The 18,179-nt window shown below is 54.0% G+C and overlaps 1 protein-coding gene across 1 annotated transcript in view; it reads left to right on the top strand.

The window, feature by feature from the left end:
* Positions 1-18,179, top strand: part of INO80D (INO80 complex subunit D) — a 90,364-nt gene that overhangs the window by 59,133 nt on the left and 13,052 nt on the right. Inside the window, exon 9 of the mRNA XM_063932658.1 lies at positions 17,702-17,859. Coding sequence (XP_063788728.1) covers positions 17,702-17,859 — 158 coding nt within the window. The remainder of the gene's footprint in view (positions 1-17,701; positions 17,860-18,179) is intronic.

Raw genomic sequence — 18,179 nt, 5'->3', positions numbered from 1 at the left:
GATTGCGCTAGATCTCAAGGATGCGTACTTACACATTCCAATTTGGCAGCCTCATCAGAAACCATTACCAGTTTCAGGCTCTACCGTTTGGCCTGTCATCAGCGCCTCGGGTATTCACCAAAGTGATGTCTGTGATGATAGCTCATCTCAGATCCCTGGGAGTGACAATAGTTCCGTATATAGACGATCTGCTCATCAAAGCACCGTCTCAACAGATACTTCTCCAACATGTGCTGCTAACATACGATGTACTGGTTCACCAAGATTTCTCTCGCGTCCTTTTCAACTGAATGTGCTCGCCCAGTGGTCGGGCTCGCATCTGCAGATTCACCACAGGGTGAGGTTGTCGCCAAGGGCAAGAGTATCTCTGCTCTGGTGGCTTAAGGAACACAATTTAACCGCAGGAAGACGGTTCGGAGGCTGGAATTGGATAATTCTAACTACGGACGCCAGTCTCAGAGGTTGGGGAGCGGTAATTCAAAATTGTCAGCTCCAGGGTCTCTGGGCGGATCACGAAAAAATTGCTGTCTATAAATGTCCTGGAACTCCGCGCAATTTACAATGCGCTACGACAAGCAGTGCACATGCTTCGCTCTCAGCCTGTCCAAGTGCAGTCAGACAATGCGACGGCGGTCGCATACATCAACAAACAAGGAGGAACGAGAAGCCGCATGGCAATGCGGGAAGTAGCTCGAATCCTCAATTGGGCGGAATGCCACCAGGTGATGTTGTCGGCCGTGTTCATTCCAGGAGTGGACAACTGGGAAGCGGATTATCTCAGTCGTCGGGATTTTCATCCAGGCGAATGGGCATTAAATCCAGAAGTGTTTCACATGTTGGTTCAGCGATGGGGTTATCCTCAGGTGGACCTGATGGCGTCTCGACACAATCACCAAACGTTCCAGTATGTGTCCAGAACAAGAGATCCAAAGGCAGTGGCGGTGGACGCTCTCACTGTCGCGTGGCCGTACAGTCTTGTGTATCTGTTTCCACCGTTTCCGTTGCTCCCTCTGGTGCTAAAACGGATCAAAAGAGAGTCTGTCACAGTCATACTAGTGGCGCCTCATTGGCCTCGGAGAGCTTGGTTCTCGGATCTCCGAGGACTACTCGCAGATGAACCTTGGCCGCTCCCACTACGTCCAGACCTGTTACAACAGGGTCCGTTCCTTTACCCCGATTTAGCGCGGCTGCGTTTGACGGGGTGGCTGTTGAGACCGCCCTCTTAAGAAGAGAGGGCATTCCAGATTCGGTTATACCAACCATGTTACGAGCTAGGAAGCCGGTTACGGCAGCTCATTATTACAGAATATGGCGTGCCTATATAGGTTGGTGTGAGGCGCGGAAGTTTCCGACATCTTTCAAGTTATACCGCCTTTTGTTGTTTCTACAAACAGGGTTAGATGAAGGACTGCGTTTATCTACACTAAAGGTGCAGGTATCTGCTTTGTCAATTTACTTTCAAAGACGATTGGCTCTATTGCCGTCTATACGCACTTTTCTCCAAGGTGTCCTCAGAGTACAGCCTCCATTCATTCCACCTACAGCGCCATGGGACTTGAATCTGGTTTTAGAGTTCTTACAGTCTTCATATTTTGAACCCTTACAGCAAGTGGATATAAAGTTTCTCACTTGGAAAACAATTTTTCTTCTAGCCTTAGCTTCGGCAAGGCGTGTTTCGGATTTGGGTGCCTTGTCATGCAAGTCACCGTATTTGGTGTTTCATGATGACAGAGCGGAACTTCGGACGAATCCCGCTTTCTTACCAAAGGTAGTGTCATCTTTTCACATCAATCAACCAATAGTAGTTCCTGTGTTGACAGCACATTCTGGAACTCTGGATGTGGTACGCGCATTACGCGTTTATGTATCCCGAACGCCTTCAGTTCGTAAGACGGATACGTTGTTTGTTCTCTATGATGCTGCCAAGATGGGTTGGCCAGCGTCTAAACAAACCTTATCCAGATGGATAAAACTAACCGTACGTCAGGCTTAGCTTCATGCTAGGTTACAAACACCTTCATCAGTAACCGCTCATTCCACACGTTCTGTGGGAACTTCATGGGCAGCTGGTCGAGGAGCTTCTACGACGCAGCTTTGCCGTGCGGCTACATGGTCTTCAGTGCACACGTTTGTGCGCTTTTACAAGTTTGATACGTTTGCGGCATCAGCATCTAGCTTTGGCCGCCTAGTGTTACAGGTGCCAAACAGCTCTCCCGCCCACGGGGGAAGCTTTGGTACGTCCCAAGAGTACTCCAGTGACCCCTAGTGGATGATAAAGAAAATAGGATTTTGGTACTTACCAGGTAAATCCTTTTCTTTGAATCCATAGGGGGCACTGGACGCCCACCCAGAGCAGTTTTACCTGGGTTGTATTAAGCTCAGAGGAGCTTATGGTAACACATTTTCACCGATTGGTTCAAATTATAAAGGTCTATCGGTTATGGTGTCAACTGTTTAGTTGTCAGTAACGTTATGTGTCAACTTTGTTGTTGTCCGTTATGTTATAGGAATTCTCCATTGTCAACCTCTCTATAGTTCCTGTTCGGCTCAGTAAAAAACACTGAGGTAGTACACTGAGGTACTCTGGGATATGGAGGGGTGGAGTGTTCTAAATTTAAATATTCAGTGCTGTTCCTACGGAAGCCCGTCCATATCCCAAGAGTACTCCAGTGCCCCCTATGGATTCAAAGAAAAGGATTTACCTGGTAAGTACCAAAATCCTATTTTCATTCCCGCACCCTCTGTTCTCACCTCTGCCGCCTTTACATTCCCGCTCCCAGTGTTCCCGCCTCTGCCGCCTTTACATTCCCGCTCCCTGTGTTCCCACCTCTGCCGCCTATACATTCCCGCTCCCTGTGTTCCCACCTCTGCCGCCTTTACGTTCCCGCCTCTGCCGCCTTTACATTCCCGCTCCCTGTGTTCCCGCCTCTGCCGCCTTTACGTTCCCGCTCCCTGTGTTCCCACCTCTGCCGCCTTTACGTTCCCGCTCCCTGTGTTCCCACCTCTGCCGCCTTTACGTTCCCGCTCCCTGTGTTCTCACCTCTGCCGCCTTTACATTCCCGCTCCCAGTGTTCCCACCTCTGGCGCCTTTTCATTCCCGCACCCTGTGTTCTCACCTCTGCCGCCTTTACTTTTCCGCTCCCAGTATTCCCGCTCCCTGTGTTCCCGCCTCTGCCGTCTTTACATTCCCGCTGCCTGTGTTCCCGCCTCTGCCGCCTTTACATTCCCGCTCCCTGTGTTCCCGCCTCTGCCGCCTTTACATTCCCGCTCCCTGTGTTCCCGCCTCTGCCGCCTTTACATTCCCGCTCCCTGTGTTCCCGCCTCTGCCGCCTTTACATTCCCGCTCCCTGTGTTCCCGCCTCTGCCGCCTTTACATTCCCGCTCCCTGTGTTATAGGAATTCTCCATTGTCAACCTCTCTATAGTTCCTGTTCGGCTCAGTAAAAAACACTGAGGTAGTACACTGAGGTACTCTGGGATATGGAGGGGTGGAGTGTTCTAAATTTAAATATTCAGTGCTGTTCCTACGGAAGCCCGTCCATATCCCAAGAGTACTCCAGTGCCCCCTATGGATTCAAAGAAAAGGATTTACCTGGTAAGTACCAAAATCCTATTTTCATTCCCGCACCCTCTGTTCTCACCTCTGCCGCCTTTACATTCCCGCTCCCAGTGTTCCCGCCTCTGCCGCCTTTACATTCCCGCTCCCTGTGTTCCCACCTCTGCCGCCTATACATTCCCGCTCCCTGTGTTCCCACCTCTGCCGCCTTTACGTTCCCGCCTCTGCCGCCTTTACATTCCCGCTCCCTGTGTTCCCGCCTCTGCCGCCTTTACGTTCCCGCTCCCTGTGTTCCCACCTCTGCCGCCTTTACGTTCCCGCTCCCTGTGTTCCCACCTCTGCCGCCTTTACGTTCCCGCTCCCTGTGTTCTCACCTCTGCCGCCTTTACATTCCCGCTCCCAGTGTTCCCACCTATGGCGCCTTTTCATTCCCGCACCCTGTGTTCTCACCTCTGCCGCCTTTACATTCCCGCTCCCAGTATTCCCGCTCCCTGTGTTCCCGCCTCTGCCGTCTTTACATTCCCGCTGCCTGTGTTCCCGCCTCTGCCGCCTTTACATTCCCGCTCCCTGTGTTCCCGCCTCTGCCGCCTTTACATTCCTGCTCCCTGTGTTCCCGCCTCTGCCGCCTTTACATTCCCGCTCCCTGTGTTCCCGCCTCTGCCGCCTTTACATTCCCGCTCCCTGTGTTCCCGCCTCTGCCGCCTTTACATTCCCGCTCCCTGTGTTCCCGCCTCTGCCGCCTTTACATTCCCGCTCCCTGTGTTCCCGCCTCTGCCGCCTTTACATTCCCGCTCCCTGTGTTCCCGCCTCTGCCGCCTTTACATTCTGCTCCCTGTGTTCCCGCCTCTGCACCCTTTATATTCCCGCTCTCTGTATTCCCACCTCTACCGCCTTTACATTCCCGCTCCCTGTGTTCCCGCCTCTGCCGCCTTTACATTCCCGCTCCCTGTGTTCCCGCCTCTGCCGCCTTTACATTCCCGCTCCGTGTTACCGCCTCTGCCGCCTTTACATTCCCGCTCCCTGTGTTCCCGCCTCTGCCGCCTTTACATTCCCGCTCCCTGTGTTCCCGCCTCTGCCGCCTTTACATTCCCGCTCCCTGTGTTCCCGCCTCTGCCGCCTTTACATTCCCGCTCCCTGTGCTCCCGCCTCTGCCGCCTTTACATTCCCGCTCCCTGTGTTCCCGCCTCTGCCGCCTTTACAGTCCCGCTCCCTGTGTTCCCGCCTCTGCCGCCTTTACATTCCGCTCCCTGTGTTCCCGCCTCTGCCGCCTTTACATTCCGCTCCCTGTGTTCCCGCCTCTGCCGCCTTTACATTCCGCTCCCTGTGTTCCCGCCTCTGCCGCCTTTACATTCCGCTCCCTGCGTTCCCGCCTCTGCCGCCTTTACATTCCCGCTCCCTGCGTTCCCACCTCTGCCGCCTTTACATTCCCGCTCTCTGTGTTCCCGCCTCTGCCGCCTTTACATTCCCGCTCCCTGTGTTCCCGCCTCTGCCGCCTTTACATTCCCGCTCTCTGTGTTCCCGCCTCTGCCGCCTTTACATTCCCGCTCCCTGTGTTCCCGCCTCTGCCGCCTTTACATTCCCGCTCCCTGCGTTCCCACCTCTGCCGCCTTTACATTCCCGCTCCCTGCGTTCCCGCCTCTGCCGCCTTTACATTCCCGCTCCCTGCGTTCCCACCTCTGCCGCCTTTACATTCCCGCTCCCTGTGTTCCCGCCTCTGCCGCCTTTACATTCCCGCTCCCTGTGTTCCCGCCTCTGCCGCCTTTACATTCCCGCTCCCTGTGTTCCCGCCTCTGCCGCCTTTACATTCCCGCTCCCTGTGTTCCCGCCTCTGCCGCCTTTACATTCCCGCTCCCTGTGTTCCCGCCTCTGCCGCCTTTACATTCCCGCTCCCTGTGTTCCCGCCTTTACCACCTCTGCCGCTTTTACATTCCCGCTCCCTGTGTTCCCACCTCTGCCGCCTTTACATTCCCGCTCCCTGTGTTCCCGCCTCTGCAGCCTTTACATTCCCGCTCCCTGTGTTCCCGCCTCTGCAGCCTTTACATTCCCGCTCACTGTGTTCCCGCCTCTGCCGCCTTTACATTCCCGCTCCCTGTGTTCCCGCCTCTGCCGCCTTTACATTCCCGCTCCCTGTGTTCCCGCCTCTGCCGCCTTTACATTCCCGCTCCCTGTGTTCCCGCCTCTGCCGCCTTTACATTCCCGCTCCCTGTGTTCCCGCCTCTGCCGCCTTTACATTCCCGCTCCCTGTGTTCCCGCCTCTGCTGCCTTTACATTCCCGCTCCCTGTGTTCCCGCCTCTGACGCCTTTACTATCCGCTCCCTGTGTTCCCGTCTCTGCTGCCTTTACATTCCCGCTCCCTGTGTTCCCGCCTCTGCCGCCTTTACATTACGCTCCCTGTGTTCCCGTCTCTGCCGCCTTTACATTCCCGCTCCCTGCGTTCCCGCCTCTGCCGCCTTTACATTCCCGCTCCCTGCGTTCCCGCCTCTGCCGTCTTTACATTCCCGCTCCCTGCGTTCCCGCCTCTGCCGCCTTTACATTCCCGCTCCCTGTGTTCCCGCCTCTGCCGCCTTTACAGTCCCGCTCCCTGTGTTCCCGCCTCTGCCGCCTTTACATTCCCGCTCCCTGTGCTCCCGCCTCTGCCGCCTTTACATTCCCGCTCCCTGTGTTCCCGCCTCTGCCGCCTTTACAGTCCCGCTCCCTGTGTTCCCGCCTCTGCCGCCTTTACATTCCGCTCCCTGTGTTCCCGCCTCTGCCGCCTTTACATTCCGCTCCCTGTGTTCTCACCTCTGCCGCCTTTACATTCCCGCTCCCAGTATTCCCGCTCCCTGTGTTCCCGCCTCTGCCGTCTTTACATTCCCGCTCCCTGTGTTCCCGCCTCTGTCGCCTTTACATTCCCGCTCCCTGTGTTCCCGCCTCTGCCGCCTTTACATTCCCGCTCCCTGTGTTCCCGCCTCTGCCGCCTTTACATTCCCGCTACCTGTGTTCCCGCCTCTGCCGCCTTTACATTCCCGCTCCCTGTGTTCCTGCCTCTGCCGCCTTTACATTCCCGCTCCCTGTGTTCCCGCTCTGCCGCCTTTACATTCCCGCTCCCTGTGTTCCCGCCTTTACCACCTCTGCCGCTTTTACATTCCGCTCCCTGTGTTCCCGCATCTGCCGCCTTTACATTCCCGCTCCCTGTGTTTCCGCCTCTGCAGCCTTTACATTCCCGCTCCCTGTGTTCCCGCCTCTGCCGCCTTTACATTCCCGCTCCCTGTGTTCCCGCCTCTGCCGCCTTTACATTCCCGCTCCCTGTGTTCCCGCCTCTGCCGCCTTTACATTCCCGCTCCCTGTGTTCCCGCCTCTGCCGCCTTTACATTCCCGCTCCCTGTGTTCCCGCCTCTGCCGCCTTTACATTCCCGCTCCCTGTGTTCCCACCTCTGCCGCCTTTACATTCTGCTCCCTGTGTTCCCGCCTCTGCACCCTTTATATTCCCGCTCTCTGTGTTCCCACCTCTACCGCCTTTACATTCCCGCTCCCTGTGTTCCCGCCTCTGCCGCCTTTACATTCCCGCTCCCTGTGTTCCCGCCTCTGCCGCCTTTACATTCCCGCTCCGTGTTACCGCCTCTGCCGCCTTTACATTCCTGCTCCCTGTGTTCCCGCCTCTGCCGCCTTTACATTCCCGCTCCCTGTGTTCCCGCCTCTGCCGCCTTTACATTCCCGCTCCCTGTGTTCCCGCCTCTGCCGCCTTTACATTCCCGCTCCCTGTGTTCCCGCCTCTGCCACCTTTACATTACGCTCCCTGTGTTCCCGTCTTTGCCGCCTTAACATTCCCGCTCCCTGCGTTCCCGCCTCTGCCGCCTTTACATTCCCGCTCCCTGTGTTCCCGCCTCTGCCGCCTTTACATTCCCGCTCCCTGTGTTCCCGCCTCTGCCGCCTTTACATTCCCGCTCCCTGTGTTCCCGCCTCTGCCGCCTTTACATTCCCGCTCCCTGTGTTCCCGCCTCTGCCGCCTTTACATTCCCGCTCCCTGTGTTCCCGCCTCTGCCGCCTTTACATTCCCGCTCCCTGTGCTCCCGCCTCTGCCGCCTTTACATTCCAGCTCCCTGTGTTCCCGCCTCTGCCACCTTTACAGTCCCGCTCCCTGTGTTCCCGCCTCTGCCGCCTTTACATTCCGCTCCCTGTGTTCCCGCCTCTGCCGCCTTTACATTCCGCTCCCTGTGTTCCCGCCTCTGCCGCCTTTACATTCCGCTCCCTGTGTTCCCGCCTCTGCCGCCTTTACATTCCGCTCCCTGCGTTCCCGCCTCTGCCGCCTTTACATTCCCGCTCCCTGCGTTCCCACCTCTGCCGCCTTTACATTCCCGCTCCCTGTGTTCCCGCCTCTGCCGCCTTTACATTCCCGCTCCCTGTGTTCCCGCCTCTGCCGCCTTTACATTCCCGCTCCCTGTGTTCCCGCCTCTGCCGCCTTTACATTCCCGCTCTCTGTGTTCCCGCCTCTGCCGCCTTTACATTCCCGCTCCCTGTGTTCCCGCCTCTGCCGCCTTTACATTCCCGCTCCCTGCGTTCCCACCTCTGCCGCCTTTACATTCCCGCTCCCTGTGTTCCCGCCTCTGCCGCCTTTACATTCCCGCTCCCTGCGTTCCCACCTCTGCCGCCTTTACATTCCCGCTCCCTGTGTTCCCGCCTCTGCCGCCTTTTCATTCCCGCTCCCTGTGTTCCCGCCTCTGCCGCCTTTACATTCCCGCTCCCTGTGTTCCCACCTCTGCCGCCTTTACATTCCGCTCCCTGTGTTCCCGCCTCTGCCGCCTTTACATTACGCTCCCTGTGTTCCCGTCTCTGCCGCCTTTACATTCCCGCTCCCTGCGTTCCCGCCTCTGCCGCCTTTACATTCCCGCTCCCTGCGTTCCCGCCTCTGCCGCCTTTACATTCCCGCTCCCTGCGTTCCCGCCTCTGCCGTCTTTACATTCCCGCTCCCTGTGTTCCCGCCTCTGCCGCCTTTACATTCCCGCTCCCTGTGTTCCCGCCTCTGCCGCCTTTACAGTCCCGCTCCCTGTGTTCCCGCCTCTGCCGCCTTTACATTCCGCTCCCTGTGTTCCCGCCTCTGCCGCCTTTACATTCCGCTCCCTGTGTTCCCGCCTCTGCCGCCTTTACATTCCCGCTCCCTGTGTTCCCGCCCCTTCCGCCATTACATTCCCGCTCTCTGTGTTCCCGCCTCTGCCGCCTTAACATTCCCGCTCTCTGTGTTCCCGCCTCTGCCGCCTTTACATTCCCACTCCCTGTGTTCCCGCCTCTGCCGCCTTTACATTCCGCTCCCTGTGTTACCGCCTCTGCCGCCTTTACATTCCGCTCCCTGTGTTCCCGCCTCTGCCGCCTTTACATTCCCGCTCCCTGTGTTCCCGCCTCTGCTGCCTTTACATTCCCGCTCCCTGTGTTCCCGCCTCTGCCGCCTTTACGTTACGCTCCCTGTGTTCCCGCCTCTGCCGCCTTTACATTCCCGCTCCCTGTGTTCCCGCCTCTGCCGCCTTTACATTCCGCTCCCTGCGTTCCCGCCTCTGCCGCCTTTACATTCCCGCTCCCTGCGTTCCCGCCTCTGCCGCCTTTACATTCCGCTCCCTGCGTTCCCGCCTCTGCCGCCTTTACATTCCGCTCCCTGTGTTCCCGCCTCTGCCGCCTTTACATTCACGCTCCCTGTGTTCCCGCCTCTGCCGCCTTTACATTCCCGCTCCCTGTGTTCCCGCCTCTGCCGCCTTTACATTCCGCTCCCTGTGTTCCCGCCTCTGCCGCCTTTACATTCCCGCTCCCTGTGTTTCCACCTCTGCCGCCTTTACATTCCCGCTCCCTGTGTTCCTGCCTCTGCCGCCTTTACATTCCCGCTCCCTGTGTTCCCGCCTCTGCCGCCTTTACATTCCCGCTCCCTGTGTTCCCGCCTCTGCCGCCTTTACATTCCTGCTCTGTGTTCCCGCCTCTGCCGCCTTTACATTCCGCTCCCTGCGTTCCCGCCTCTGCCGCCTTTACATTCCCGCTCCCTGCGTTCCCGCCTCTGTAGCCTTTACATTCCCGCTTCCTGTGTTCCCGCCTCTGCCGCCTTTACATTCCCGCTCCCTGTGTTCCCGCCTCTGCCACCTTAACATTCCCGCTCTCTGTGTTCCCGCCTCTGCTGCCTTAACATTCCCGCTCCCTGTGTTCCCGCCTCTGCCGCCATTACATTCCCGCTCCCTGTGTTCCCTCCTCTGCCGCCTTTACATTCCCGCTCCCTGTGTTCCAGCCTTTACCACCTCTGCCGCTTTTACATTCCCGCTCCCTGTGTTCCCACCTTTGCTGCCTTTAAATTCCCGCTCCCTGTGTTCCCGCCTTTACCACCTCTGCCGCTTTTACATTCCGCTCCCATTAACGTCCTGATGCAGAATTTATTTAAATAGAAAAGAAAAGTTGGACGTTTTTCTAACCACCGTAATCCAGTCCAGGCTGATGCTCTCATCTTGCACATGAATCCACCTGGTCCTGGCTGACACTTATATAATTCTGGATTTGGGGAGACACCCTAGCCCTGCACCACAGAGCTCTGCTTCCCATTCAGAGGACCTGGATGTGAACTTTAGATAGATTTTATAGTAAATATTCCAACCATTTTTTATTTATTTTCCATGTACACATCGGGCCAGTGCTCCAGACGTGTCATCTCTTCCACAGTAACGCTAGCTTGACGTTAGTGGGGAGCTTCATTTAAGCCACTCACACAACATGTGTGATTACAAGAGTGCACACCCTGCTCATTTTTGTTTGCACCTCCATGGTGTCTGGGTAAAAATGAGTACCGTTTCCTACCTGGATAGCCCGAGAGATTTCGCCAGAACCTTGTGGCCTGTGGAATCTCTTGTAAGTTTGATCCTGCAACCCGTGTTCACAGTGAACTCGCATTTTGGGGGTTATTTAGAGATGAACGCAGATCGCTACTTGCCCAGCCAGATCTGCATTCATCTCTGCACATGCTGGGGGCCACCCAGCACACAGGGCAAGGCCGCCTCCCGATGTGTGCACAATTAAATTGGAAACGCATCTGATCTAAGGTTGACCCCTGGCAGCGCAGCCTGACTGGGCATTTTTTTTTTTTCAGAGCGGCCACCGTTCGCCCTGCCCCCCCAACGCCTCATCGCCATCCCGAAAATGCCCGCCGCTGTATGAGGTCGCGCCACCGTCAGACTGTGCTGCGGGGCCGCAACAGCGGCTGGGTCTGAATGACCCCTTCTTCTTCTGAGTAACCTAGAAACGTAGAATGTGACGGAAGATTAGAATGATTTGGCCTAAACACATGTACACACACACACACACACACACACACACACACACACACACACACACACACACACACACACACACGGGTTCGTTTTTGCCAATTGACCTACCTGTATCTATGTGGAGTGTGGGAGGAAACCGGAGAACCCCGAGGAAACCCACTTAAGTACGGGGAGAATGTACAAACTCCACACAGGGTCACGGTGGGAATCAAACCCTTGACCTCAGTGCTAACCATTACGTCACCTGTTTTGTACTGTAAATTCGGGTGGTTTTCTTGCCCCCCCCCCACACTTCCTGGCAGAGCAGGTGAAAAGGTCGGGCAAATCGCCATTTTAAGGTGAAAATGTTGTACACATGCTGAAGCACCGCAATGCGCCGGCGCGTCGTACGGGTACAAAGCGGTTTCTTTGCTGTGCAATGGATTTAACGAAAAATCCATTCGCACGGCCGATCGCAAGGAGATTGACAGGAAGAAGGCGTTTGTGGGTGGCAACTGACCGTTTTCTGGGAGTGTTTGGAAAAAACGCAGGCGTGTCCAAGCGTTTGCAGGGCGGGTGTCTGACGTCAATTCTGGGCCTGGACAGGCTGAAGTGATCGCAGCGGCTGAGTTAGTCCTGACCTACTCAGAGAATGCAGAAAATGTTTTTGCAGAGCACAGCTGCACAGGCGTTCGCACACGTGTAAAGCAAAAATACACTCCCCTGTGGGCAGCGACTATGCGTTTGCACGACTGCTAAAAACAGCTAGCGATCGATCAACTCGGAATGACCCCCATAGCCCCTTCAGCATTGGAAATAGTGGACCAAACATTGTAAGTTAGCAACTATAGATTTGTGTTGTGTTTTTTTCTTCTTAAGCGGACTGCTTTCTGGTTGCCAGGCCTAGTTTATCATTACTTTCTCTGACGTCCTAAGTGGATGCTGGGGACTCCGTCAGGACCATGGGGAATAGCGGCTCCGCAGGAGACAGGACACAAAATTAAAAGTTTGACCACTAGGTGGTGTGTACTGGCTCCTCCCCCCATGACCCTCCTCCAAGCCTCAGTTAGGTTTTTGTGCCCGTCCGAGCAGGGTGCAATCTAGGTGGCTCTCCTAAAGAGCTGCTTAGAAAAAGTTTGTTAGGTTTTTTATTTTCAGTGAGTCCTGCTGGCAACAGGCTCACTGCAACGAGGGACTTAGGGGAGAAGAAGTGAACTCACCTGCGTGCAGGATGGATTGGCTTCTTAGGCTACTGTACACTAGCTCCAGAGGGACGATCACAGGTACAGCCTGGATGGGTCACCGGAGCCGCGCCGCCGACCCCCTTGCAGATGCCGAAGAGAGAAGAGGTCCAGAAACCGGCGGCTGAAGACTTCTCAGTCTTCATGAGGTAGCGCACAGCACTGCAGCTGTGCGCCATTGCTCTCGGCACACTTCACACCAACGGTCACTGAGGGTGCAGGGCGCTGGGGGGGGCGCCCTGGGCAGCAATGAAAGTACCTATTCTGGCTAAAAATACATCACATATAGCCCCTGGGGCTATATGGATGTATTTAACCCCTGCCAGGTTGTCAGAAAAACGGGAGAAGAAGCCCGCCGAAAAGGGGGCGGGGCCTATTCTCCTCAGCACACAGCGCCATTTTCCTACACAGCTCCGCTGCTAGGAAGGCTCCCAGGCTCTCCCCTGCACTGCACTACAGAAACAGGGTAAAAACAGAGAGGGGGGGCACTTATTTGGCGATATTAATAATATTTAAGCTGCTATAAGGGGAACACACTTATTTAAGGTTGTCCCTATATATTTATAGCGCTTGGGTGTGTGCTGGCAAACTCTCCCTCTGTCTCCCCAAAGGGCTAGTGGGGTCCTGTCTTCTATCAGAGCATTCCCTGTGTGTCTGCTGTGTGTCGGTACGTGTGTGTCGACATGTATGAGGACGATGTTGGCGTGGAGGCGGGGCAATTGCCTGTAATGGTGATGTCACCCCCTAGGGAGTCGACACCGGAATGGATGGCTTTGTTTATGGAATTACGTGATAGTGTCAGCACGCTGCAAAAGTCGGTTGACGACATGAGACGGCCGGCAAACCAGTTAGTACCTGTCCAGGCGTCTCAAACACCGTCAGGGGCTGTAAAACGCCCTTTACCTCAGTCGGTCGACACAGACACGGACACCGAATCTAGTGTCGACGGTGAAGAAACAAACGTATTTTCCAGTAGGGCCACACGTTATATGATCACGGCAATGAAGGAGGCTTTGCATATCTCTGATACTGCAAGTACCACAAAAAGGGGTATTATATGGGGTGTGAAAAAACTACCTGTAGTTTTTCCTGAATCAGAGGAATTGAATGAAGTGTGTGATGAAGCGTGGGTTACCCCCGATAGAAAACTGCTAATTTCAAAGAAGTTATTGGCGTTATACCCTTTCCCGCCAGAGGTTAGGGCGCGCTGGGAAACACCCCCTAGGGTAGATAAGGCGCTCACACGTTTATCAAAACAAGTGGCGTTACCGTCTCCAGAAACGGCCGCCCTCAAGGACCCAGCTGATAGGAGGCTGGAGAATACACTAAAAAGTATATACACACATACTGGTGTTATACTGCGACCAGCAATCGCCTCAGCCTGGATGTGCAGTGCTGGGGTGGCTTGGTCGGAATCACTGACTGAAAATATTGATACCCTGGATAGGGACAATATTTTATTGACTATAGAGCATTTAAAGGATGCATTTCTTTATATGCGTGATGCACAGAGGGATATTTGCACTCTGGCATCAAGAGTAAGTGCGATGTCCATATCTGCCAGAAGAAGTTTATGGACGCGACAGTGGTCAGGTGATGCGGATTCCAAACGGCATATGGAAGTATTGCCGTATAAAGGGGAGGAATTATTTGGGGTCGGTTTATCGGATTTGGTGGCCACGGCAACAGCCGGGAAATCCACCTTTTTACTTCAGGTCACCTCCCAGCAGAAAAAGCCGCAGTCTTTTCAGCCGCAGTCTTTTCGTTCCTATAAGAACAAGCGGGCAAAAGGACATTCATATCTGCCCCGAGGCAAAGGAAAGGGTAAGAGACTGCAGCAAGCAGCTCCCTCCCAGGAGCAGAAGCCCTCCCCGGCTTCTGCAAAGGCCTCAGCATGACGCTGGGACCTTACAAGCGGACTCAGGGGCGGTGGGGGGTCGCCTCAAGAATTTCAGCGCACAGTGGGCTCACTCGCAGGTGGACCCCTGGATCCTGCAGGTAGTATCTCAGGGTTACAGGTTGGAATTCGAGACGTCTCCCCCTCGCCGGTTCCTAAAGTCTGCTTTGCCAACGTCTCCCTCCGACCGGGCGACGGTATTGGAAGCCATTCACAAGCTGTATTCTCAGCAGGTGATAGTCAAGGTACCCCTTCTACAACAGGGGAAGGGGTATTACTCCACGCTATTTGTGGTACCGAAGCCGGACGGCTCGGTAAGACCTATTCTAAATCTGAAATCTCTGAACCTGTACATACAAAAATTCAAGTTCAAGATGGAGTCACTCAGAGCAGTGATAGCGAATCTGGAAGAAGGGGACTTTATGGTGTCCTTGGACATCAAGGATGCTTACCTCCATGTCCCAATTTGCCCTTCACACCAAGGGTACCTCAGGTTCGTGGTACAAAACTGTCATTATCAGTTTCAGACGCTGCCGTTTGGATTGTCCACGGCACCCCGGGTCTTTACCAAGGTAATGGCCGAAATGATGATCCTTCTTCGAAGAAAAGGCGTATTAATTATCCCTTACTTGGACGATCTCCTGATAAGGGCAAGGTCCAGAGAACAGCTGGAGGTCGGAGTAGCACTAACTCAAGTAGTGCTCCAACAGCACGGGTGGATTCTGAATTTTCCAAAATCCCAACTGATCCCGACGACACGTTTGCTGTTCCTAGGGATGATTCTGGACACTGTTCAGAAAAAGGTGTTTCTTCCGGAGGAGAAAGCCAGGGAGTTATCCGAACTCGTCAGGAACCTCCTAAAACCAGGAAAAGTGTCTGTGCATCAATGCACAAGAGTCCTGGGAAAAATGGTGGCTTCTTACGAAGCGATTCCATTCGGCAGATTCCATGCACGAATTTTTCAGTGGGATCTGCTGGACAAGTGGTCCGGATCGCATCTGCAGATGCATCAGCGGATAAACCTGTCGCCAAGGACAAGGGTGTCTCTGCTATGGTGGTTGCAGAGTGCTCATCTGTTAGAGGGCCGCAGATTCGGCATACAGAACTGGGTCCTAGTGACCACGGATGCCAGCCTGAGAGGCTGGGGAGCGGTCACACAGGGAAGAAACTTCCAGGGCGTGTGGTCAAGCCTGGAGACGTCTCTTCACATAAATATACTGGAACTAAGAGCAATCTACAATGCTCTAAGCCTGGCAAAACCTCTGCTTCAGGGTCAGCCGGTGTTGATCCAGTCGGACAACATCACGGCAGTCGCCCACGTAAACAGACAGGGCGGCACAAGAAGCAGGAGGGCAATGGCAGAAGCTACAAGGATTCTTCGCTGGGCGGAAAATCATGTGATAGCACTGTCAGCAGTGTTCATCCCGGGAGTGGACAACTGGGAAGCAGATTTCCTCAGCAGACACGATCTTCACCCGGGAGAGTGGGGACTTCATCCAGAAGTCTTCCACATGATTGTGGTCCGTTGGGAAAGACCAATGGTGGACATGATGGCGTCCCGCCTCAACAAAAAACTGGACAGGTATTGCGCCAGGTCAAGAGACCCTCAGGCAATAGCTGTGGACGCTCTGGTAACACCATGGGTGTACCAGTCAGTGTATGTGTTCCCTCCTCTGCCTCTCATACCCAAGGTACTGAGAATTATACGGCAAAGGGGAGTAAGAACGATACTCGTGGCTCCGGATTGGCCAAGAAGGACTTGGTACCCGGAACTTCAGGAGATGCTCACGGAAGATCCGTGGCCTCTACCTCTAAGAAGGGACCTGCTTCAGCAGGGACCTTGTCTATTCCAAGACTTACCGCGGCTGCGTTTGACGGCATGGCGGTTGAACGCCGGATTCTAAAGGAAAAAGGCATTCCAGAGGAAGTCATCCCTACCCTGATTAAAGCCAGGAAGGAAGTGACTGCACAACATTATCACCGCATTTGGAGAAAATATGTTGCGTGGTGTGAGGCCAGGAAGGCCCCCACGGAGGAATTTCAACTGGGTCGATTCCTACATTTCCTGCAAACAGGATTGTCTATGGGCCTCAAATTGGGGTCCATTAAGGTTCAAATTTCGGCCCTGTCGATTTTCTTCCAGAAAGAATTGGCTTCAGTTCCTGAAGTCCAAACTTTTGTCAAAGGAGTACTACATATACAGCCCCCGGTTGTGCCTCCAGTGGCACCGTGGGATCTCAATGTAGTTTTGGATTTTCTCAAATCCCATTGGTTTGAGCCACTCAAATCGGTGGATTTGAAATATCTTACATGGAAAGTAACCATGCTACTGGCCCTGGCTTCGGCCAGGAGAGTGTCAGAATTGGCGGCTTTATCGTACAAAAGCCCAGATCTGATTTTCCATTCGGACAGGGCAGAACTGCGGACGCGTCCTCAGTTTCTCCCTAAGGTGGTGTCAGCGTTTCACCTGAACCAGCCTATTGTGGTGCCTGCGGCTACTAGCGATTTGGAGGACTCCAAGTTGCTGGATGTTGTCAGAGCATTAAAAATATATATTTCAAGGACGGCTGGAGTCAGGAAGTCTGACTCGCTGTTTATACTGTATGCACCCAACAAGCTGGGTGCTCCTGCGTCTAAGCAGACGATTGCTCGTTGGATTTGTAGCACAATTCAACTTGCGCATTCTGTGGCAGGCCTGCCACAGCCTAAATCTGTCAATGCCCACTCTACAAGGAAGGTGGGCTCCTCTTGGGCGGCTGCTCGAGGGGTCTCGGCATTACAACTCTGCCGAGCAGCTACGTGGTCAGGGGAGAACACGTTTGTAAAATTCTACAAATTTGATACCCTGGCTAAGGAGGACCTGGAGTTCTCTCATTCGGTGCTGCAGAGTCATCCGCACTCTCCCGCCCGTTTGGGAGCTTTGGTATAATCCCCATGGTCCTGACGGAGTCCCCAGCATCCACTTAGGACGTCAGAGAAAATAAGAATTTACTCACCGGTAATTCTATTTCTCGTAGTCCGTAGTGGATGCTGGGCGCCCATCCCAAGTGCGGATTGTCTGCAATAATTGTACATAGTTATTGTTACAAAAATCGGGTTATTATTGTTGGGAGCCATCGTTTCAGAGGCTCTTTTCGGTTATCATACTGTTAACTGGGTTCAGATCACAAGTTGTACGGTGTGATTGGTGTGGCTGGTACGAGTCTTACCCGGGATTCAAAATCCTTCCTTATTGTGTACGCTCGTCCGGGCACAGTATCCTAACTGAGGCTTGGAGGAGGGTCATGGGGGGAGGAGCCAGTACACACCACCTAGTGGTCAAACTTTTAATTTTGTGCCCTGTCTCCTGCGGAGCCGCTATTCCCCATGGTCCTGACGGAGTCCCCAGCATCCACTACGGACTACGAGAAATAGAATTACCGGTGAGTAAATTCTTATTATTTCATGCAGTTCTTGGCGGTGGTGAATTTCTCTGTAGGCGTGTGAGGCACATGCCTAGGGGCACCAACTAATGGGGTTGTCGCTCTGATGGGGACTGGCCAGTCAGCAGGCTGGATTGGCAGGTCCCTGCTAAGTAATTAGAGAGATCTCTCTGATGGATTTGGCAGGTGTTTGTGACATGTCCATAAAATTTAAGCATAGAGGGACGTTCCCATTACTGTTGTGCCTGAAGGCCTACTGAAACCTAAATCCTCCCCTGATTCTTAATAAAGTGCGAAAAGGTGAAGCCATAAGAATTTATTAGTCCTTTTATATTGCAGGAGTCCATCCACGCCGGAGCTAAGCACAGAAGAACTACCTGATGACATCACTAGTGAGATCACAGACATTCCTCATGATTTGGAACTAAATCAGGAAGACTTTTCTGATGTCCTCCCGCGTCTGCCTGATGACCTCCAAGACTTTGATTTCTTTGAAGGTGCTAATGTGTTATATAAGCGACTCCATAAAATGTTTATTGCCCCGTGTTTTGGTTAGTTGAACAACTAGTCAAACGGAGCTAAAACAATATAATGTATGTACAGGGAATTTCATTAACCAGACTTTGTTTTTATTTCTCTTTGTACGCTCTGTTAGTAAAACTTTTATCCAATCACAGCATAGTTAACGGTCTGAGCGCTAAAGTAAATCTAGCCAAAGCAGTGGTTGCGGAACTTTCGCAGGTCACCGTGCCCTAGTGTCTCGCCACTTTCTAACCCCTAGACTAAACGTTTCCTATTGATCACTGTTTTATGATCT

The sequence above is a fragment of the Pseudophryne corroboree genome, chromosome 7, assembly GCF_028390025.1.
Source record: "Pseudophryne corroboree isolate aPseCor3 chromosome 7, aPseCor3.hap2, whole genome shotgun sequence".
Lineage (NCBI taxonomy): Eukaryota > Metazoa > Chordata > Amphibia > Anura > Myobatrachidae > Pseudophryne > Pseudophryne corroboree.
Note: the sequence above shows the minus strand (reverse complement) of the source record. Positions and strands in the feature narration are given on the sequence as shown.